Consider the following 23283-nt stretch of genomic DNA (forward strand, 5'->3'; position numbering starts at 1 on the left):
AAGGCCACCCATCAAAATACAATTATAATCCATGAAATAAAGGTTCATTTCCCTATACTATCCACACGTCATGGCTAGTGTCTATAGCAGACAGCAGGTTCAGAGTATTTGTGTCATCACAAAAAGACTGGCTGGAGTTCCACTCTCCGTGCTGGCTACTGAGGTATAATGCAAATAAAATGCACGGAGATTACTTAGATAATTACATGAACTGTGAAGCTGTTTCTTTACATTAGGGGGAATGGTGCAGCTAGGTATGGCTTTCCCTAGTAAAGAAAGCATCAAAGTTTATAGGACTCGTATGATGGTTTGAATGAGAATGGCTCCCATAGACTCATACTGTTTGAACACTTGGTCCCCAATTGGTGGAACTGATGTGGCCTTGTTGGGGGAGGTGTGTCACTGAAGGCAGGCTTGGAGGTTTCAAATGCTTACCAGAACCAACACCTTGCCACCTCCCAACCCTTCCTCATGGTTGTGGATCAAGATATGAACTCTCAGCTGTTCCTTCTATGCCCATAATGGACTCTTTTTTTTTTTAAGATTTTATTTACTTATTATGTATACAACATTCTGCTTCCATGTATATCTGCACACCAGTACAGGGCACCAGGTCTTATAACGGATGTTTGTGAGCCACCATGTGGTTGCTGGGAACTGAACTCAGGACCTCTGGAAGAGCAGTCGGTGCTCTTAACCTCTGAGCCATCTCTCCAGCCCCCCATAATGGACTCTTAATGCTCTGAAACACTAAGCCAAACTAAATGCTTTCTTTTGTGTTGCTTTGGTCACGGTGTTTTGTCACGGCAATCACAATTATTTTCTATTGTCTTCCTATGTTTGAATAATTAAAAGTCTAAAATATTTATAGCGTTAACATTTATGTAAGTAGTCCAATGACACAAGGTAACAGTGACAGGGGTTTGTTTTGTTTTCATTTGTCTTTAAATACTGCTGGGGGGAGTGTGGGGAGCAAACAGACAATTGACCATGAAAGTTAGAGAACAACTCTATGGTGTAGATTCTCTCCTTCCACTTTTATGTGGATTCCGATATGAACTCATGAGGGTCATGAGGCTTATGCAGCAAGTCCTTTACCTGCTGAGCCATCTTGCCCACTCCATTGGTCTTAACAAGTTCCCCCACAATTATGAAGCAGCTGGCCTGATAGAATGATGGAACGGCCACAGCATGGAAGGCTGGGGCAGAGTTCTCCAGAAGGCAGTATATGCTTTGAACCAGCATTCAACATACGGTACAGTTTCTTCCATAGCTAGGATCCACAGTTCCATGAATCAAGGGGTGGAAAAGGGAATAATTCCACTCTCACTCCTAGGAACCAAATGTTTGCTTCCTGTTCCCATGAACTTAAGTTCTGCTGGCTTAGAAGTTTTGGTTCCAGAATGGGGAGTGCTCCTGCCCGGAGAAACAACAAACATTCCATTGAACTGAAAGCTCAGAATCCCCTGGCCACTTGGGCTTCTGATGCCCCTAAGCCATTAGGCTAAGAAAGGAATAGCAGTATTAGGAGGAATGATTGATCCAGATCACCAAGGGAAATTGTATTCCCTCTTGGCAATGGAGGTGCAGGAGATCCTTTATATTGTTGTTGCTACCATGTCCCATGATTAAAGTCAATGGGAAACTACAACAATTCAATCCAGGTAAGGTAACAAAGATAACAAACCCTCAGGAATAAAGGGGTGGGTAACTCTCCAGGAAAAGAACCAAGATCTGCTAAGATGCTTGCTGGTGTTGGATGAAGAACAGAATGGGCAGTAGAGGAAGGTAGTCATAAATACCAGTTAAGGTTACTTGACTAGTTGCAATAATGTCGGTTATAACTGACATGAGTGTTTCTGTTGTGTTTTGTGGTTTCTTTATCATAACATCAACTGAGATATCTTTAATGTAACATCAACTGAGATATATCAATCCTATCATATTTAAGTTATCAGATACTACAAGAATGTCCCTTGAGTGACACTGCCACTTATTCTAAAATATATAACATGTTTGCAGTTGTTATGTGGGATATATCACGTTAGGTATAATTATGACCTGGCTATTGTTTTCATTTGGATATTAAGTATGACAAAGGCAAATATGATTGTGTGTAAAGATGACGAGGGGTAGTGGACTCCTGATGGCTATTCTTGGTTATCAACTTAACTCCATCTGGAATTAAGTAAAAACCCAAACTGCTGGGTATACATGTGAGGCATATTTAGTTAATTGGCTCATCTGAGGTTGGAAGATCCATCCTAATCTGGGCTACACCTCATGGCAGCCTATATGAAGGATATGGAAAAATGCTTTTGCTTTTTGTCTGCTTGCCCTCACTCTCACTGGCAAGTTCAGTTCATCCATCCTGGGGCTGAGGCATTCTTTCACTGGCCTTAGAGCCTACTTCTTTGGGATTCCAACATATACTGAAGACAGCTGACACATCCAGCCTCATGGACTGAGAAACTACTAGATTCCTAGACTTTCCATGGGGACACAGCTATTGTTGGACTAGCTGTACCACAGCCTATCAGCCACTCTAATAAATCACCCTTCTAGATAGGTAGATAGATAGATTGATAGACAGACAGACAGACAGACAGATTTGTACTATCATTTCTGTTCCTTTAGAGAATCTCAATATACCTGCCCTGCCCCTATTTTTATCTTGAGAGTACCATGCTATCGTATAGTCCAGCCTGGACTTGAACTCATGATCCTCCAGCTTTAGCCTCTCTGATATAAACCAACAGGCTGAGGAGTCTATAGAAAAGTGTGTATGTTATAAGGATTTTAAAAGATTTTTCATTGGACATCTTAATTATAGTATTCACAGCATGAGTCACCTCTGTCGTTTTTATTTTATTTTTTTGAGAGAGAGGGTTTCTCTGCCCAGCTCATAAATATACATTTAAATGTCATAAAAATTACATATAATACCACCTTTAAAAAAATAAAACACTGCCAGGCAGTGGTGGCACACACCTTTAATCCTAGCACCTCAGGAGGCAGAGGCAGGTGAATCTCTGTGAGGCCAGCCTGGTCTACAGAGAGGGTTCCAGGACAGCCTCCAAAACTACAGAGAAACCCAATCTTGTAAAACAAAACAAATAAAAAAACTAGACACTGCAGGAAAAAGGAAATGTGACTGTTATACGGACTCCAGCCTCCTGGTCAAGGTCAAACTCTTCCGTTGTATGGCTGTGCCAGTCCACCATAGACCATTTTTAGAGTATATTTAAATATATTTAGAGTATATTTAAAATATACATACAAAGGGAATGATATTCCCTTGCCTTTGTTTCATTAAAAATTTTATCTCAGACATACTTCCTTCTGGACACATGTATACTAACCACATTTTTTATATCATTAAAAATCTAACTGCCAGGCTGGAGAGATGGCTCAGAGGTTAAGAGCACTGACTGCTCTTCCAGAGTTCCTGAGTTCAATTCCCAGCAACCACATGGTGGCTCACAACCATCCATTATGAGATCTGGTGTCCTCTTCTGGTGTGCAGATATACATGGAAGCAGAATGTTGTATACATATTAAATAAATAAAATCTTTAAAAAAAAAATCTTGTGACAATGTTGCTCTAAATAAACATTGTTAAAAAAAAATCTAACTGCCACACTAATTTGGACACAGTTATGGGATTCGCTGTGATATCTCAATACATGAATACCAAAGTGGCTCCACGGGCATGGTTGCTTCTCAGCTCCTGAAGCTGGAGCATTCATTTAACTTTACAGTGGTGCTACAATCAATAGTTTGCTATCCAAAAGTCTCTGCGTCTGTGTTCATTTCTTAGGAGAAATTTGCTGAGCACACAAGTGTTCTGTGAGCATCACGGACTCCCCCCAGGTCAAGTGTGTCTCTGAGATGCTGCCAACCAGAATAGAGTGTCAGAGCCCCATCAAAGGCCCTAATTTACATGTTTGTGTTCCTTTTCCCAGTTTAGCAGCTAATTTTGTTCAATGTACAAGATTTTTAAATTAGTTTACTGTGCCAAATGCTTTCTTCTGTGGTTTCTAAAGGACCTACCAACACCAAATTACATAAGTCCACTATGATATTCTGTTTTTGTTTTGTTTTGTTTTGAGCTGGCATCTCATGTAGCCCCAGCTGGCTTCACGTCCCAATCCTCCTATCTTCAGCTCTCAAGGATGGGATTCCAGGCACACATCACCATGCCCAGCTCCTCCTGACTCTTAAGTATTTTACATCTCATCATTCATTAATTTACCTGCACATGTGTTCATTGTGAGTAATTTTTGCAAAATGGATGATCTACTTGGTTCTGTATTACTATTCCAAGAGCAGACTTGTATAATTACCTTTTATGATGGCTGTATAATTTAATTGCCTATCCCCTTTGGTATATCTCCATGTAATAGGATAGAAGGCCACACTACAAATATAAGACCATCAAATGTGGTAAAAAACTAAGTTAAAGAATTATTTCTTGCCGGGCATTGGTGGCGCACACCTTTAATCCCAGCACTTGGGAGGCAGAGGCAGGCGGGTCTCTGTGAGTTCAAGGCCAGCCTGGTCTACAGAGTGAGTGCCAGGATAGGCTCCAAAGCTACACAGACAAACCTCGTCTCAAAAAAAAAAAAAAAAAATTATTTTTTTAAGCTCTACCACCTTAAAACCGTATAGCCCCATGTATGAAGAATATTAGCTTATATACTTACCAACTGATCTGTTAGCCGTTTTCCTTCCATAGCTTTTAGTACTCTGTATAGGAAAGAGACAGATTGAAGCTCTTAATAAAAATCTTATAAAGCTCAAAAGATATATGTCAATGTTTAAAAACTTATTATGGGTGTTTTGCCTACACATGTATGCCTGGTACCTAGGGAAGCCAGAAGGGGACGTCAGTTCAATCTCCTAAAACTGGAGTTACAGACGGTTGTGAGCTGCCATGCGGGTGCTAGGAATGAAACCTGAGGCCTCCTGAATTAAAGAGCAGCCAGTGCTCTTAAAGGCTCAGCCATCTCCAGCCCCACGATTTCCCTTTTGTTTTCAATACTGGCTGTTGCTATGTGCCCAGGTTAGTCTTGAATGCAGCCTTCTAGTTATAGGTGCATACTGCCTGGCTAATGGTCAACTTTTTAAGGTAGGTGCTTGGAAAAAAACAGGAAATATCAAAGTGGTTTTTAACATATTATTTTCCGAATGCTTTATTCCTTAAAACTTTTCATTTCTTCCTTTTGTACCTATAGCATTACCAAGAGCCTTGGTCCTAAGAATGAAGTACTCTGGGAAAAAAAGATTCTGTGATGGAATAAGCTACAGAAACTGCTAGGTCAAATATACTCAGGCAGATTTTTATGAAGCATACTTTTCTTAGAGGATTTTCTTCTGCTTATGAATGTATTTAAGAGGAACCCATTGGCATTCAATCTAAGGATTCCTAGGGACAGGACTGCCCCTTTGGTCTGAGGATTCAGTAGAGTTAATCAAAATGGCAGGTGAAGAAATGAATGAAGACTATGATAAAGACTCATGAATCTTTATCAGCCCTAGAGAGCTCCCTGGGTGCTGTGGATGACATGATGAAGACCATAACACCTGTTTCTAGAAATCAGTTGTTGCAGAAGTTGTACCCACTGGAGCAAGCAAAGATGGATTTAGTTTCTGCAAACACATTCAATTCAATGTTGGGTTTATTTGGCAACCCAAAGAGTTAATTCTATACAGCATCCAGTGAAGCAAGAATTGGAAAAAATCAAGAGTCTACATGAACAGAGTCAAAGAAATAAGAGACAAGAAAAAGGCTGCAAAGCTGGACAGAGGTGCTGCCTCCATATTTGTCAAAAATGCACTCTGGGAACCAAAACAGAAAACACACCAAATATTACCAAAGGAGAAAGTAAGCATTAACCTTTTGGTTCTGATGTACATGTTTTCAAAAAGTACACTATTTCTATCAGTTTGCAAAACAATTAAGTGCAATGCAAGGTTTAAATGGATTCCTTTTTGAATTCATATATAAATTTACACTTTAAAGTTGTGATACTGAATCTTTTTTGTTGTTGTTGAAAAAGACTGCCTTTATTGATTTCCATATAAAGCATCATGATTTTTGGTTTTTTGTTTACAGAGATCCACCTGCCTCTGCCTCTGCCTCCCGAGTGCTGGGATTAAAGGCATTTGCCACCAACGCCCAGCTGCATCATATTTTTAATATTGCAAGGTATTCTATAGGCAATTGTGAAATCCAAATGTTCTTTTGTAGGATTTTAAATGGAGAATGATATTATGAAGTGTGCTGTCTGTAAACTAGAGTTATAAGGACATCTGTTTTCACTAATGACAATAAATGCAATGACTTTGTTTTCTGTTTAGTTAGTTCAACATGTTTTTTTGATTGCTTTCCTGATATTCAAAGTGCAAAATTGAAAACTTAAGGCTGTACTTTAATTCTTCATGTTCCATTTAAAATAACATATTCTCATTACCAAAAAGAAAGAGGGGAGGGTAGAGGGAGCCCATTGTGGAAATCACTGGCACAGATATCATTTGTCTTCACCAGTAAAAATATTTCCATAATGGTCTGGTTTGGGAAGGGTCAGCAGAGGACCTCAAGTGATGGGCAAGACATGCAGGGAGAAGAGAAGCACTTAAAATGGCTGAGCCATCTATCTCTCCAGCCCTTATTTTTTTTCTTTTGTTTTTAATACTGTCTCCTACTGTGCACTCAGCTTTCTGGATATAGGCATATACTGCCAACCCTGGCTAAGATCAGCGTTTAGTAAAAGTCAAATGTCAGCAGGCACCACAGGATAGCTACCAGGTCAGTTTGCACAGAAGGTTCTACAGAAGAATCTTCAAGCCTAAGGGGTAAGGGAGTCACAGGGTGCTGGTTAACAACTCAGAGTCTTGGGCCTCACTTGGACTTACTTCATCAGAATATCTGAGGCTAGGAGTTCAAGAATCTGCATCCTAAAACATATCTCAGCTACTGAATTTTGATACCTCGAACTTTACTGCCCTAAACTGATTACCATAAGAAGAAGATAAAGGGAAGCTGTGAGGTCCTATGGGAACCACCTCTGTGAACACTAACTTGGGCCTCATATAGCCTACTGCTGTAGGCCCACCTGCTACCATCAGTGAGTAGAGCCAAGGTTGATTCCCCTGTCCAAACACTGAGTCATTACTGTGGGAAGGACTCCAGTCTTAGGCCAAGGTTTTCTAGAAACTTGATATTCTCTCCTGCTTCCCTTCTCTCAGATACTCTCCCTCCTTTCCTCACACTTTAAGTCTGATGCTCCACCCACTGAGCTATCAGGGTGTGCTTCCCAACACCTTAAAAGATAGTCTGCTAAATGAGCTGGCAATTCACATATCAGCACACCACAGCAACAGATTAAGCTGTGGCTACAAACAACCTTTATCAATTAAAGAATAAAAACTTACTCTTTCTGAAATTCTTCTTGCTTGCTCTTAAGCTGGCTTAGCCTTTCCTTCTTGTCAATAAACCTGTAAGAAAAAAAAAATCTTGGTTTATTTACATGTCCTCCTCCCCCAAGTTTAATGAGACTCCTAACAATTCCTGAGGTGATCAATTCTACAAACTCCTGTGGAAACACCTATATCCTGAAAGTAAAAAGTGTTCTAGACAGGGCACACACATCTGGGTTTGTTTGTTTTTATTTGTTCGTTTGAGACATGGTTTCTCAGTGTAACAGTCATGGCTGTCCTCGAACTCATAGAGATCCACCTGCCTCTGCTCCCAAGTGCTGGTACTAAAGACATGGAATTATCAACTTTAAAGCCCTTTCCTGGCTTTATAAAGTATATTTGTAGACTCTATCTTGTACCTTGACGCTGTTTTCCAAAACACATATATCAGAATACTAACATGCATTTTTGTTGTTTTTGAGACAGGGTCTCACTGTATACCCCTGGCTGGTCTCAAACTCCCTATGAAGACCAGGCTAGGCTTGAACTCTCAAAAACCTGTCTGCTTCTGCCTCCCAAATGAGATTAAAGGAATGCATGACCATGCAGAGCACCACTGCTATGAATTTGAATACAAGAAAGTTAAGACTTCCATTAAGAAAAGAATCTTAAGTTGCCAAACTTAATTTAACCCTGCTTTCCTCTACAAACCTAGTCCTTATAACTTTTGAAGTAGAAGTCTTTTATTAATTTCATTGTTAGTTACCAGAAGCTTACAAGTTAGTAAAGGAAGGTGTACCACACTACTAACTTTTTCCTAGGTTTGTTAGTCTTCTACTGCTATCATTTTCATTTTCATTTTCTTCCGGCTACTTCGTATTTGATTTGTTTTTATTTTTTTGTTTAAAGTAGTAATTTAGGATAATTTACCCCTCTCTTAATTTAAAATTTATTTGACACATTAAAAAATAAAAATGGGGCTGGCTCAGTGGTTAAGAGCACTTGTTCTTGCAGGACTCAGGTTCGATACCTGGCACCCACAACCATATGTAAATCCAGTTCCAGGTGATCCAATGCCCTCTTCTATCCTACACACATACTAGGCACATACATCACAAACAAAAATACATGCAGGCAAAATACATACATTCATATACATAAAACAAATCTAAAAACAATTTCTTATTTTAAAACTTACCAGGTGAAGTTTTTATACATTAAATAGACTGTAATATTTTTCATCTGGTTAAGCATATCGATCTCTTCAAACATTTATCTTGTCTTTATGGAACAGATAATCAAACTCAAGATTTAAATCTATCTTACACAATTATGTACAGTCATCCTACTATACACCAAGGCTTACAATTCTTACCTAACTATAACTGATCAAGCTTTTGGCACACTCCCTCCTATCTAGTCTCTGTAACTACATAGCATCAGAAGCTCAACTGATACAAACTCTTAGATCACACATGCAAGTAAGACTGTAGGGCACTTATTTCTTATACTTGGCTTCTTTCGTTAACACTACAATCTCCAATTCTAATCATGTTGTTGAGAATACTCCCTTTTTCCCTTTTTAAATACAATACTCCCTTTTTTAATAGAATTTGAAATTATATGTCCCCTCTCGGCATTGTTTCAGTTGTCACCTACAATTTCTGATAAGGTGTATTTTAGTTTTAAAACTTCTTTGCCCCATAATTATTTAGAAGTGTCATCCTGGTTTCCATATTTGTGGTCTTTTTTTAGGTAGCTTTTTGTTTTGTTTTGTTTTGTTTTGTTTTGTGGAGACAGGGTTTCTCTGTGTAGCTTTGGAGCCTATCCTGGCACTTGCTCTGGAGACCAGGCTGGCCTCAAACTCACAGCGATTCGCCTGCCTCTGCCTCCCAAGTGCTGGAATTAAAGGTGTTCACCACCAACACCCGGCTTTAGGTAGCTTCTTAATATTCCATTCTTTGTTTGTTTGGTCAGTTTTTGGGACAGGATCTCACACATAGCCCTGATTGGCCTGGAACTCACAACAAAGATCCACCTGGCTCTGTCTCCCAAGTGCTGAGATTAAGTCTTATTACTATTTCCTAGTTTAATATTGTTAGTCATAGACTATACTCCATGAGATTTCAAGGTCTGTATTTGTTCTGTCTGTGCAAGTTCCGTGTACACCGGAAAGAATGTTTCTACAGCCATTGGGTGCAATGGCTACTGTCAACAGGTAGACAATAGTTGATAATCTCTCTCAGATATTTTTTGTTTTGTTTTTTCTGAGACAAGTTTCCTGGCTGTCCTGGAACTTGCTTTGCAGACCAGGCTGGCCTTGAACTCACATAGATCCACCTGCCTCTGCCTCCTGAGTGCTGGGATCAAAGGCGTGCACCACCACCGTCTGCTCTCAGATCTTGATCTGTGTTGTTCAATATGGTGGCCACCCAACAAATACAGCTGCCAGACACCTGTAGTTTGTTATGTAATTAGGATTTGAGGGTGAAAGTGTGGCCAACATCATGCAAACAATTAGGAAATGAGCAAATAGCAGCTAACATGGTGTAGAGTCCAAGAACAGGTTTTTGGTGTCTCCTGAAATCCAAGTATAAACAAAAACATGGAACAGAACCACCATCATGGGGAAAAAATCAGCCCAAATAATTCTATAATGCTCATGTTTAACACACACCAAATACTTACCTCTAAATGGTTGGGATAACATGATCTAATCATAACCTTATGTAGCACTGCAAACATACAACATATACTAAACAAAGAAACAAAGCCAGAAATTTTGTACATAACAAGTTAAATAACTCCTCAGAATAGCCCCACCACCATAGAAATCCTACTGGACAGCACTAGAGTGTCCAGTAAGAACTGTGTCATGGAGCAGTTCAGAAATCAAGCCCATGAGACTCAGCAATTAAGCAGGCATTTACCATGTGGCTGCACCAAGAACACACACACATCCTCCTGAGTTGTGAGAACTTCTGTACACTATTCTACAGCATGTGTGTCCCCATGCTTCCCCTGCCTGCATATGGTAGTGCATGCCTATAATCCTGTACTCAGGAGACTGAGGCAGGAGGATGAGTTCCAATCCAGCTTGGGCTAGAGGGTAAGATTTGGGGAGAGAGAGACTGAGACCAAAGTGGTATTTGCTTTGACTTCAACAAAGGCAATAGTAACTTATATTCAAACTCACAGAGCCCTCAAACAAGGCAGAAAGCTAGCATGGAGGATAACATCTTGCTTTCATGAGCTATAAAAGTGAGGAAACAAGACCATTCTCTGCATTCTCCACTCCATTGCTCAAAGATATGGATTCATTCCACCATCCTGTGCTTTCTCAATATGGTTTCCAAGAAAGAAGGGAAAAACAACCACCACACTCGATGAAATCTTACTGATTTATCTTTTATCTTAAAGAAGGTGTGGGAAGGTAGACTGGTATTTTATGCAGTGTTTTGCAAGTTGGTTAATGTCATAGATTATCTTGTTATCTCTCCTCATTGCAAAGATACCAAGATCTATCTGATTCTTCCCTGCTGGCTAGCACAAAGCTTCTTACACAAGCCCTTACTGACCAGCACACTGCTGTGCCCAAAGGCTCACTACTTCCAGTAACAGGACAGATGCATCCCACAGTGCGGTCTTTACACACTTTTTTTTTTTTAAACTTTCTGAGAAATTCTTACAAATGAGACAAGACACTGGTCAAAGAATATTCATATGCCAAATTTCCTCTAGAACATTTATCCCAAGAGTGGATAATGGGACCCATGACTCCCCCAGTTCTGAACAGGTGATTTTTTGATCCTCTTGAGTGGTTTACCTGCCTGTACTTCACTGTCAATGACTGGGCACCTTTAGAGCCAGTGGCATCTTGTTCTTCTGCTACTCCCTATCAACACCCTTCATCCATTTTCTATCATCTTTTTCCTTTAAAGACTATTACCCCAGAAATTAGGTCTTTCTGTCAGTCATGGTAAAATCATGCTTTTCTTATTCTGTTTTCTTACTGCTTGTGAAAATTCTGTCACACTCTTTTGGTGCTACTGTTTAATGACTCTACCTGTGTTGTTTTCTAAAATGAGTCTGCCAGTCAACTTTGTTTTCACTCCCAAGTTAAAAATTTTTTGAAACAAGGTCTCACCAAATAGCCCTGGCTTGACTTGAACGCACTATGTGGTCCAAGCCCTGAACACACAGAAACCCATGTGTTTGTGTCTCCTGAGTGCTGGGATTAAAGGTGATGACTTCTAAAGCCAAGTGTGGGGGCACAAACCTATATTCTTAGACTCATATTTATTACATCCCTCCTTACTTACACTTTTAGGGGATATTCCTATAAAAGAAATTACTCGCTGGGCGTTGTTGGCGCACGCCTTTAATCCCAGCACTCGGGAGGCAGAGGCAGGATCTCTGTGAGTTCGAGGCCAGCCCAGTCTCCAGAGTGAGTGCCAGGATAGGCTCCAAAGCTACACAGAGAAACCCTGTCTCAAAAAAAAAAAAAAAAAGAAAGAAAGAAAGAAAGAAAAGAAAAGAAAGAATGAATGAATGAACTTACTCCTTTAAGTTGACTCTTGTTTCTTAAATTCTTCCATAATTTTGTGACTTTTTCCCATTAAAAAGTACCTGTGTGTCCTACTGCTGTGAAGAGACACTATGACCAAGGCAACTCATAAAAGAAAACATTTAATTTGGACTTGCTTATAGTTTTAGAGGCTTAGTCCATGAACATGATGTGGAAAGCATGGTGGGGAGCAAGTTGGCACTCAAGCAGGCAGAGAAAGACACTGGACCTGGCATGGGCTTTTAAAACCTTAAAGCCCACCTCTAGTGACACACCTCCTCCAACAAGACCACATCTTCTACTCCTACCCTAACAGCTCATCAACTGGGAACTAAGCATGCAAATACAGGAGTGTATGGGGCCAATCTCATTCAAACCACCACACAATCTTTCAAATCAACTGTCAAGTAGGAGAAGGTGTTCGTTCACATAGAAGTTAGTGTGGCTTGTGGACACATTAGCTCAGAACTCTAGGAACTGAAGTATGAGAATGTCTGAAAAACAACTGTTAGGAGGGAAAGCATTGCAGGCAAAGGAAACTCTGCTGTGTGAAAAGTTACTTTGAACCATGCCAGGGCTTTTTAACCCTCTAAGCAGCTAGCTATGACAGCTAGAAAGGGCAGTAATTAGGAGACTCCTAATTCCACTGATCCCCAGTCACAATCATGGGCAACTGAGTAGGATCTACCCTCATGTGAAACCAGTCACATAAATCTGTCCCATGTTCCCAGAAAAACCACAGATCCCAAAATCTGCCTGTATTGTTAATTCAGTGCTAGGGATAATTAGCAATGAGCAATACCTACTGCTTGCTGAGCACTTACTATTTTCTAGGCAGAGTACCTTTAGTAAAATGTCAAGTCCTTTGATCTGCCTATGAGTCCTTGCCCGCATCCTGAGGCTAAATTTAGACTCTGGGATTACCACAGAAGTCTGAGATACGTAACTGATAAACTTTTAATTTTTTCCCCAGAAGGACAAAATTTTAAGTTTTTAATAAGCAACCGACAGTCTGAAAAATAATCAAAGCTCTCAACCAATTAATTCAGTGCAAGGAACCAAACTAGACATGAGTAAAGGTTTATGTCTGAAGATTTAACTATAGTCAGTTATAGTAGCAAAATATTAGGAACAATTTTAATGGTCAATAGAAAGTTTAAATGATATCATGCTGCCATGAATATTGAAATATTTTATAGTCAGAAATATCATACACATATACACACACACACACACACACACACACACACACACACACACACACACACACACACACACACACACAAATATTCTGGACGAGGATAATGAGTCCCCCAGAACTGGGATTACAGGCAGTTTGTGATTGACCATGTGGTGCTGGAACAGAACAGGGGGTCCAAGCAAGAGTAGCAGTTCTCTTAACCAGTGAGCCACCTCTCCAGCCCTGCTTATTTACATCAACACCAGGGGAAAATATATACTATCCAATAATTAAAATTACTTATGCTTCCCTTTTGAGGTTGACACTATACACACATACATATAAGTCCTGTAAATTTCTTAGGTTCTTTGACAAATTACACTCTAGGTTCCTTAAAGTGGGGAAAGGGGAGTGAGAATAGCTTTCTGGTCAATGGGGAGGAACTTTCCTCATCCCTAATTTCAACATATGTGGTAGAAGCCTTCATGACAACTTTCAGCTGCAGAAATAAAGCAGTAAGGCATCTCAGGCAAATCAGAGAGCAGATCAACCTCTCAGCATATTACCAAAACTCTGTGAGAAGGAAGTGGCACAACATAGCTAATTACACACTTAGAGACAGATAAAGAACTAAATGTTTCTTTTAAAAAAAATCTTTTAATTTGTACTACGATAAATAAAAGACCCAGAGACTGATATTGCAGTTCAAACTTCAAGTTGAATATCATAAAAGCAAAGCAGCTGGCCACTAGCTTCTTGTCTCTACCTCAGGCTGAATGGGCTGATCCTGTCTCCAAAAGCTCTCACCAAGCCTCAGACTGTAACCTCTCCTCAACGTGGCTGGAAAATAAATGCCTGATACTGACTACTGCCTGATACTGACTACTGAAGTCCCTGCTTCTATCTTTTATATCTCTCTAGTGCTGGCATTAAAGGCATGTGATCTGTTACTCTTTTAGACTGATTCAAATCTCATGTATCCCTGGGTGGCCTGGAACTCAGAGATCCATCTGCCACTTAATCCTGAGTTTTAGGATTAAAGGTGTATACCACCACCTCCTAGCTTCTGGCTGCTGGGATTAAAGGTGTGTGCCTGGCTTCTATGGCTTGTGGCTGACTTTGCTTTCTGAATCCTCAGGCAAGCTTTAATATATCATAAATAATGTATCACCACATTAATTTTTCTTTAATGCATGTATGTCTGTATACCATGTGCATGCAGTGTCCAGGAAGTCAGCAGAGAGCCTCTGGAACTGGAATTACAGAAGGTTGTAAGCTACCACGTGGTGCTGGTAATCAAGCCTGGATCTTCTAGAAGGGCAGCCAATGCTCATAACCACTGAGCCATTTCTCCAGTCCCTCAAACTAAATAAACAGTTACTAGCCATCACAGTACTTTTAATTTTTTTGTTTCTCTTTCATGTTGGAACTTGAACCCAGAGCCTCACAAATACCTGGCACACACTATACAGTGAGCAAAGCCCTAGCCCTTCTCTCTTGAACTCAAAACAAGAGGGAACACATATGCAAAAGCAAAGTCTTATTGGGAAGGTTCTGTCTCTCTCCAACAGGACATCGTGGATGTGAGGAAATAGGGTAGAAAGTACAACACAGGGTGGAGCAGCACTCGGGGCCCTCACTCAGATGGCTGGGACACTTTTGTACCACCTGCCCATAGGATGAGAGAAACCCAAAGCATTGTGCTCAGATATCAACACATAACGTTGTCAGAACTCGTGATTCCACATCTCATTCTGCACTGAACCAAAGCACAGAAACATGTGGAGACGAAGGGATCACCCAGCTAGGATTAGGCAGTCCTCATCACCCTTGCTGTTTCTGCAAACACAGAAGCAATAAGTCACTTCCTTCCACTTACTCTGAATGAAGACATGCTTTGGTAATTAAGATAGGAAAATTCCTTTTTGTTGTGCAGATAGTAAATAAAAATAAGAATCGATCTTAACAATGGATTTTAAAAAATGCTTATAGTTATAAAGGAGCAATTAATATTCCATACATTAACATGAAAGATGTTAAGTAGTACAAAAAATTAAGATCAGCAAAACAGCACTGTTGTGTTGTCCCATCTTAGCATGGGAAGTAAAATATTAAAGACTATACCTCACAGAAGTAGGCCTGTTGTGGGGCTGTGAGACGTATATACCAATGATCAGTTCAACAGCTTAAATGGTCAAACACTGTACTTATAGTTTTCTCTTTAAAAGGTGCCCAGTCATGTTTAATGAGTCAAAAGACTTGAATTCTGCTTCATCTTGTGTGTGAGAGCAGGCTGCCGTGGACTTACAGGTGGAGGACTCACTAATGTGACCTTCCCAGCACTAGATCACAGTGCTCAGTGCAGGCATAGCAGCCCAAGACACTCACAAACATGGTGCAAGAAGATTTCGATTATTAGCAGAACTGAACTGTTCAGTTCTAAGATTCTGGACTACTCTGGCGCTTTGTGCTCTCACCTAGCTCCAACAGGAGGAGACCAATCCAGTCTAAAACACCCACTAAACTCTCACATTCCTGTAGTCTTGACCTCTATAGCATTCTCCTCTCTCTGGCAATTTCTAAAGGAAAACCCCCACTAGCACTGCTCTGCCATACTCAGGTAAGCATTAAGTTTGCATAGCCTCATCACATCAACTCAGAACCTTCCTATCACCAGAAAACAGCAAGTCCCAAGACTAAATTCAAAATCAGTTTATTTTTTCATGAAATGCTAATTGCCTCTGGTGCTTTAAAGAGATCTGACTGGGCTGGAGAGATGCCTCAGAGGTTAAGAGAACTGGCTGCTCTTCCAGAGGTCCTGAGTTCAATTCCCAGCAACCACATGGTGGCTCACAACCATCCATTATGAGATCTGGTGCCCTCTTCTGATGTGCAGATATACATGAAAGCAGAATGTTGTATACATAATAAATAAAATCTTTAAAGAGATTTGATTATGACAGGCTCTGAAAACACAGTGCCGAAATCTTAACAGAATATTCTGAATGCTGGGCCTGGGGAGCACTTGATGATGGCAAAGGAACAGCTGGAGCATCTAGAGCAGATGGAGGTGAGAGGAGCCCTCTACCAGGAATCTTCAGTGGCAGGATGACAAGCCAGAGGTCCTGGCTCTTCAGGCTTGATGCCAACCTTTGGGTAATCATTAAAATGTATGTGGCCCTTTTAGATACATCTGAAATATATCTAATCAAATCAAAGGTTTTTCTTTCCTGTTTCACACACCTATGTGCACATAGGAAACACAGTTCAGATGTGGAAGTGAACTTGAGAAACAGCATAGCCCAGGATATGTCAGCCACCAACTCAGAGCCTCAGTTTCCTCATCTTTAAAACAAGTTCATAATTTGAGAGGGTGTGGTTGGGGAAAAACTGTGATAATGAATGGGAAAGCTTTTATAAATTCTAAAAGGTGTAATGGTACCTATTTAAAACAAGTGGTGATTTTTTAACCAATCTGTATCTGTTAATGGAATACCATTAAAAAGCTGTGTGGGATAGGCACTGAGGGTTTCTGGAAGGACATCCATGCAACAGAAAGACTGACAAACTCGCTTCAGCTGCCTGCAGTACTGAACTCTCAAGACAAGAGAGTTCTTTCCCCATTACAACAAGTGGCTTGTTAAGTGTTCTTGCTACTGAATCTCTACAATACTGAATGCATTTTTTTACATTCAACAACAAAAACACTAGCAGGGAAAGAAGAAATGTCTCAGAGGTTGGGAATACTGGCTGCTCTTCCAGATGACTTGGGCTTGCATCCCAGCACCAGGCTATACTGCTCACAATCATCCATAACTCCAGCTCCAGGGGGTCTGACACCTTCGGACTTGATGTCAGTATGCATGCACATGGTACAGACATACATGCAGACAAAACCCAAATACACATACAAAAATAATAATTTTTAAGGAAAAGTCTTAGCAAACACATACTTCTTCCTGTCTGTCAGTCATCTGAAACCCCAGAAACTAATTCCACAGGACAGAGATGGACAACCAAGAAGATACTAGAAGAACACAGTATCTAAATGCAGTTTGGCCATGCCTTTCTGTTGAAATCTATGGTAACATCTATACTTCTCCTTACCCGTTAACCTAGCTCAATATGGGTAGTCCTGTATTTCTGTGTCTGAGCAAAAAATGCAACCTTGTATTTCTAAGTTATCGGTGAAGGTAACACAGCATCATTCCTATAAATGTACTTCTAAAGCCTCACCATATGGCCAGAAATAGGCCTTTCTCTCTACTCCCCACTAGAAGACTAATCCAGCAGACAGACTCCCAGCTGCCCAGACCACATTCCCACTCCTAGTCCTCTACCTTCTGAGAAATGATCAACAAGTGCTTCCCAGATTTGAGGGAAAAGATTACCCAACCTGTCAGTTTTCTATTGCATAACAGTGCTATTTGGGGAGTTAGATAAGCACATATCCCAGAAAAATTAGGCTCCTGTTAAAACAGCATAAACATCCAGCAGCACAAGATGCAGAGAAGACTTTGCTGGAAGAACTACTGCTGTCACAGGAGTGGTGAAGGGATATGTGTTCCTCTTCATTCCTTATGGAAATGTGCAGGTTAAAGGGTGAGTGAAAAGTCAGAGTAAAACAGGTGCTGCTGCTTCAGACCAGAGACAAGGCAGAGGTGAGACCAACAGTATCCTGAACAATAAAAAAGAACAATAAAAAAGAATCTTGGCACCTGGCAGGCTAAGATGGGGAGACTACCCAAATTCAGGAGTAGCCTGGGTAACATAGTTACAGATCATCTCCCTGAAACCAAAATAAAATGACATATTTCTTTCAAAGGACCTAAATGCCATGAGATCTACAACTTTACTATCTAATTTTCCCTAACTGCCAAACTATTAAAGCCCACATATTCAGTTGGTCTAGGTTTAACAAGGGTTTAACTGTACTGTGAGGGCTTAACTGTACCAGATTTTACTTCCAAGTGGATCCACTTTTCATGAAGTTAAAAGGAAGGGCTGGGCGTTGGTGGCCCACGCCTTTAATCCCAGCACGCCTTTAATCCCAGCACTCGGGAGGCAGAGACAGGCGGATCTCTGTGAGTTCGAGGCCAGCCTGGTCTCCAGAGCCAAGTGCCAGGATAGGCTCCAAAAGCTACACAGAGAAACCCTGTCTCGAAAAACCAAAAAGTTAAAAGGAAAAGGAAAAGGAGTCTAAAGGCAGGCACAGAATACAGAATTACTTACAGATAATAAAGACAGTACCACAAGCAACCTTTGCTCTAAGTTTGAGGCCTGCTAGAATCAGTCAAATCGTTGAGAGCAACTTGCCTGGGTAGTTGATACATGTACTGGAATTCAACAAGAACACCTAAAAAGGATCTGGCTACCAGGCCAGTGGTCCTGGCTCTCAAGAGATTTTTTCATCCTATTTGGCACTGGGTAATGTTCTGGAAACAAAGGAAGACGGACAAACTGCTTCTGAAGGCACACACAGCTCAAGAAAGAGAAGGATGAGAGTGAAGGGAAACTGGCCAATAAACCACTGTAGTGGTCCTGTAAAATATAAGTGAGTGAGGCACTTGCTCTTCATTTTTCTGCTTAGTAAGGGAAAGAAACCCACTATAAACACATCCCTCTTCAGAAAATTCATCTTAATACTCAGAGTTAGTCAAGAATTTCTATTTAAGATTGTGCTTGCTAAGCCGGGCGCTGGTGGTGCACGCCTTTAATCCCAGCACTCGGGAGGCAGAGACAGGCGGATCTCCGTGAGTTTGAGGCCAACCTGGTCTCCAGAGCAAGTGCCAGGATAGACTCCAAAGCTACACAGAGAAAACCCCGTCTCGAAAAACAAAGAAACAAAAAAGTAGTACTACCTCATCCTGCCACTGAGCTGATTATGTGCAGAAAAAAAAGTTGTGCCTAGCCGGGTGGTGGTGGTGCACGCCTTTAATCCCAGCACTCGGGAGGCAGAGGCAGGCTGATCTCTGTTGAGTTCGAGACCAGCTTGGTCTACAAGAGCTAGTTCCAGGACAGCCTCCAAAGCCACAGAGAAACCCTGTCTCAAAAACCAAAAAAAAAAAAAAAAAAAAAAAATTGTGCCTAGCCAGACAGGACAGTGATATGCACACCTTTTATTCCAGCACTCAGGTGGCAGACGCAGGGGGATCTCTGTGAGTTTGAGGCCAGCCTGGTCTACAAAAGTTCCAGGACAGCCAGGGTTTTTGACACAGAAAAATCCTGTCTCCAAAAAGAAAAAACAACGGGGCTGGAGAGATGGCTCAGAGGTTAAGAGCACCAAATGCTCTTCCAGAGGTTCTGAGTTCAATTCCCAGCACCACATGGTGGCTCACAACCATCCGTTATAAGATCTGGTGCCCTCTTCTGATGTGCATATATATATATATATATATATATGTATATGTATATGTATATGTATATATATATATATATATAAGCAGAATGTTGTATACATAATAAGTAAATGAAATCTTTAAAAAAAAAGAAAAGAAAAAACAAAAAAGAAAAAACACTCCTTCCCCCCCAAAAAGAAGTTATGCCTTCATGGAAAGCCATTTTGGCATTTTACTGAAATCACATTACACATGAAGGAGGCATCACGTCACCACAAAATCATCGAGTTGATGTGATAGCAAATGGGATGACGGAAGTGAGAGCCTTGTAGAGGACGCGATCAGGATGTGATTCTAGATGTCCACCAAGAGATAATGAAAACAGAGTACATATACATAGTGAGATTTTATTTGGTCATAAATAAAAATAAAATTATGAGGAAATGCATGGAATATAGTATTAAACAAGGTAACACTGTCACAGAAAGACAAATACTGCATAATCTCACTCATATGCAGATCCTGGCTTCTGGGGGGGGGGGCAGTAACAACAGAAAACCAGAAAAGAGGATGACAAAAGAAGCTTTAGGAAATGGAGTGGAGGGTGGTGACATAACTCATGATATGATCATGGAAAGAACAATGATAGCAGAAAAAAATCAAGTGAGAGGAAGCAGGAGCACGGGGAAGAAAGGAGATACAAGAAATAAGTATGTATAAAATGCTGTGAGATGCTGGGCATGGTATTGCACCCCTTTAGTTCTCAACTTGGGAGACAGCTCTCTGAGTTAGCCATCAGCCTGATCTAGAGTGAGTTCCAGTGGCTTGGACTGTTTGAGGACAGGCTTTGAAGAGACAGAATTTGTAGATGGGATTAGACATGGTGCCTTAAAGAGGATAAGAAGGGTTTTGTTGTTGTTGTTTTGGGCCTGAATAAAAGATGGTATTGCAATTTATTCTAGTGAGATGTGAAAACAGATTTTGTTTTGTTTTGTTTTGTTTTTTTGAGACAGGGATTCTTTGTGGCTTTGGAGGCCATCCTGGAACTAGCTCTTGTAGACCAGGCTGGTCTCGAACTCACATAGATCTGCCTGCCTCTGCCTCCCAAGTGCTGGGATTAAAGGTGTGTGCCAGCACCACCCAGCAAAAAAACAAATTTTTTAAACAGAAAATTAGAAGTTCAGATTGTCATGTTAAAACAGATTAACTATCACAAACTTAAATACAGGTGATGAGAAGGGGGGAAATTCAAATACAGATGTTGAGCAGCTGTGTTCTGGACTTCAGAGGTTTGGGAAGATCCAAGACTGGCCGTCTTCAACATCTAGGTAGTATTAAAATTACAAGAATAAATATAGGAAAGTGTAGATGCTAAATACTTGATAAGATTCAACAACTAGATGTTCCCATCTCCTGACTTTCTTAAAACAGAACTGATTTAATTTTTAGAGCTATCACTCAGGACAGCAGTCCATGGTCTAAAATCAAACTCACCCATAAACACAGCAGTGAACTAAAAAGATTTTGTTACACCAGTATCTTCAAAAGAAAAAGAAATGAGCCCCACCCACGATCACAGGAATACTGAGAACTCAAAACATCCCCAAATCTATGTGTTGTATAGTTTAGCAGGTAGACGTACAGGTATATGGATTCAGATGTTTGGGTTTTAATTCTGTGTGATCCTGGGTCAAGGGACTTACTAATGTACAAGTCTCCTCAGTAGTCAGTTGAGGATAACTTGTATGGTTGCTGCAAAGAAATAAGTTCTTCAACTTTAATGCTTAAAAAAAAAAAAAAACTGTTTTACGAAGGCATAGTGAAACATGCCTTTAATCTCAGCACTTGGGAGGCAGGTAGATCGCTGCAAGCCAGGCCAGCCTGGTCTATATAGTGAGTTCCAGAACAGCCAAAGCTACATAGTGTGACACTCTCTCGAAAGAAAACAAACAAACAAAAATTACCTGTTTAAAAAAAATTACCTGTTTTACTATCATTTGAAACTCATTGTTGAAACAAAGTTAGGAGACAAAGATTCTTCGGCTAAGCATTCAATTTTTCAATTATCTTAATTTAAAAGAAAGAAAAAATATTTTACTAAACTCAATTGTCTTAACTAAGGGCTTGCAACTCAAAACATATTCCCAAATCCCCAGTATCACAAAATCGCCCGGGGTTACAGAAGATGAGGTAACCTCCTAGTCCTCAGTCACACCTTAGAGATAGCTGACAAGGTCCACCTGTGACTCAGAACTCAGGACCCAACCCCTCCTAAACAATTAAGTTCTCTACCGGTCCCTTCTGTAGAAAAGCATAGACATCTGAAGATGGGAAAAGACTAAAGCAAGCTTCTGAGTGGGAATGCAGCAAAGAGCGAGGACTCCTCCACACAGGAGCAGAGACTTCTCCAGAAGGACACTATTTCGTTTTCCCCAGTACCCAAGTGGGCCGTGGAGAAACTCTCTGGTGGGTGATGTAGAACAGCGACCTTCGCTCACCTGGCTCCCACCCCCACCCTACGCAGTGGTAACAAAGCGCCGGCGCAGAACAGCCACACTCTCTCCTTCCACAGTGGCCGGGCTCCAGGGCCGGGACTGGGTTGTCTAGGCTCCAGCCTCTGGTCGCTGGAGCAGAGAAAAACACAGAGGCAGAAACAATAGGGCCGTGGCGGCCGCCGTACCTCTCCCTGTCGCGGCCGTCGAAATAGACGAAATCACCGCTCTGGACACACTTGGCGCAAGTCAACCGCCGGCGAGTGGTGTTGCACAGTGGACACCGCTCGACCGCCACATACAGCCCCTCGGCATCGTCCACCGAGTCCACCAGGTCCCGAGGTAGCGCCCGCGGCCCGAAGCCAGCAGCCTCGGGCGTCCAGGATCCCTTCCCACTGGGAGACGCCATGATGGTCTGAGCGCAGAGCCAGTCACGTGGGATTTTGTTTTCATCCAGGTGCATCCTGGGCACGGAGGCGGAGCCTGGAGTCCGGGGCGGTGCCGGGGCGCCGGGGGCGGAGCCTGGGGGGTCGGGGCGGGGCCTGGAGGGCGGGGGTGGGGGGCGTCTAGAGAGGCCGGGGGCCGGACCCGGAGGTTGACTGTCCCGGGATGCTGGATCCCCAGGCGGCTGTGCATTTTGGCCCAGCTGAGTGACGCTGTGTTTTGCCGATATGTTATGCAAAGTACAGTCAGGAATGGATACCCCAAGCATTCTCTGTGAAAGGCGCGGGAACACAACAAGGGATTACATTTCACTCACCAAGGTTACTTTTAGGTTTTTGGCTAAACTTTGCAAGAAGCAAAGTTGGGAGAGAGCTGGATCTCGGAACTAGCTCAAGTTTGACACACCTTAGTTTTACTCACCTTCCTCCTCAATAGCTGTGGGATTTGAAGAAAATCCTTTAACACCTCTCTCTGCCTGACTTGGTCCGAGTTCGTGGATATAATTGCTGTACCTCTATAACCCCAAAGGGCCAATCAAAAACCTCCATAGCAGCCTAACCAAACTGAAGGTACAAATCAAAGTTGTATATTTTTGAAAACTGCCCTCTGCTTAGCCTCCGCTTCCCTGGAGTCCCAATCCTCCCGTGGAAGGGGTTACAGGCATGTACCACCAGCACAGTCAGAAAACTGAATTCTAATGGCTCTTGTCCTTCCTCATCCCCTGGCCATGCTCTAAGAGAACTTGAGCTTATCAGTTAGGATTTCCTCTACTTTCTTCAGAGAGACAAGGTTTACATCAGAGTGCCCGATGTGCCTCTGACCCAGAGGGGAACAGAGAAG

General features: G+C 41.5%; 1 protein-coding gene and 1 pseudogene across 2 annotated transcripts in view; one reads left to right on the forward strand and one right to left on the reverse strand.

Moving 5' to 3' along the window:
* Positions 1 to 22436, reverse strand: part of Atg14 (autophagy related 14) — a 40797-nt gene extending 18361 nt beyond the window's left edge. For both annotated transcript variants that reach the window (XR_004772356.1, XM_027386553.2), the window contains exons 1-3: positions 22188 to 22436; positions 7438 to 7500; positions 4707 to 4749 (exon numbers count right to left, since the gene is read on the reverse strand). Coding sequence is in view for 1 of the 2 variants with exons in the window: in XM_027386553.2 (XP_027242354.1) it covers positions 4707 to 4749; positions 7438 to 7500; positions 22188 to 22408 (327 nt within the window). In the remaining variant the exon portion in view is untranslated. The remainder of the gene's footprint in view (positions 1 to 4706; positions 4750 to 7437; positions 7501 to 22187) is intronic.
* Positions 4730 to 6336, forward strand: LOC113832200 (annotated as a pseudogene).
* Positions 22437 to 23283: the final 847 nt, after the last annotated feature.

Source organism: Cricetulus griseus (assembly GCF_003668045.3).
Source record: "Cricetulus griseus strain 17A/GY chromosome 1 unlocalized genomic scaffold, alternate assembly CriGri-PICRH-1.0 chr1_1, whole genome shotgun sequence".
NCBI classification, from domain to species: Eukaryota; Metazoa; Chordata; class Mammalia; order Rodentia; family Cricetidae; genus Cricetulus; species Cricetulus griseus.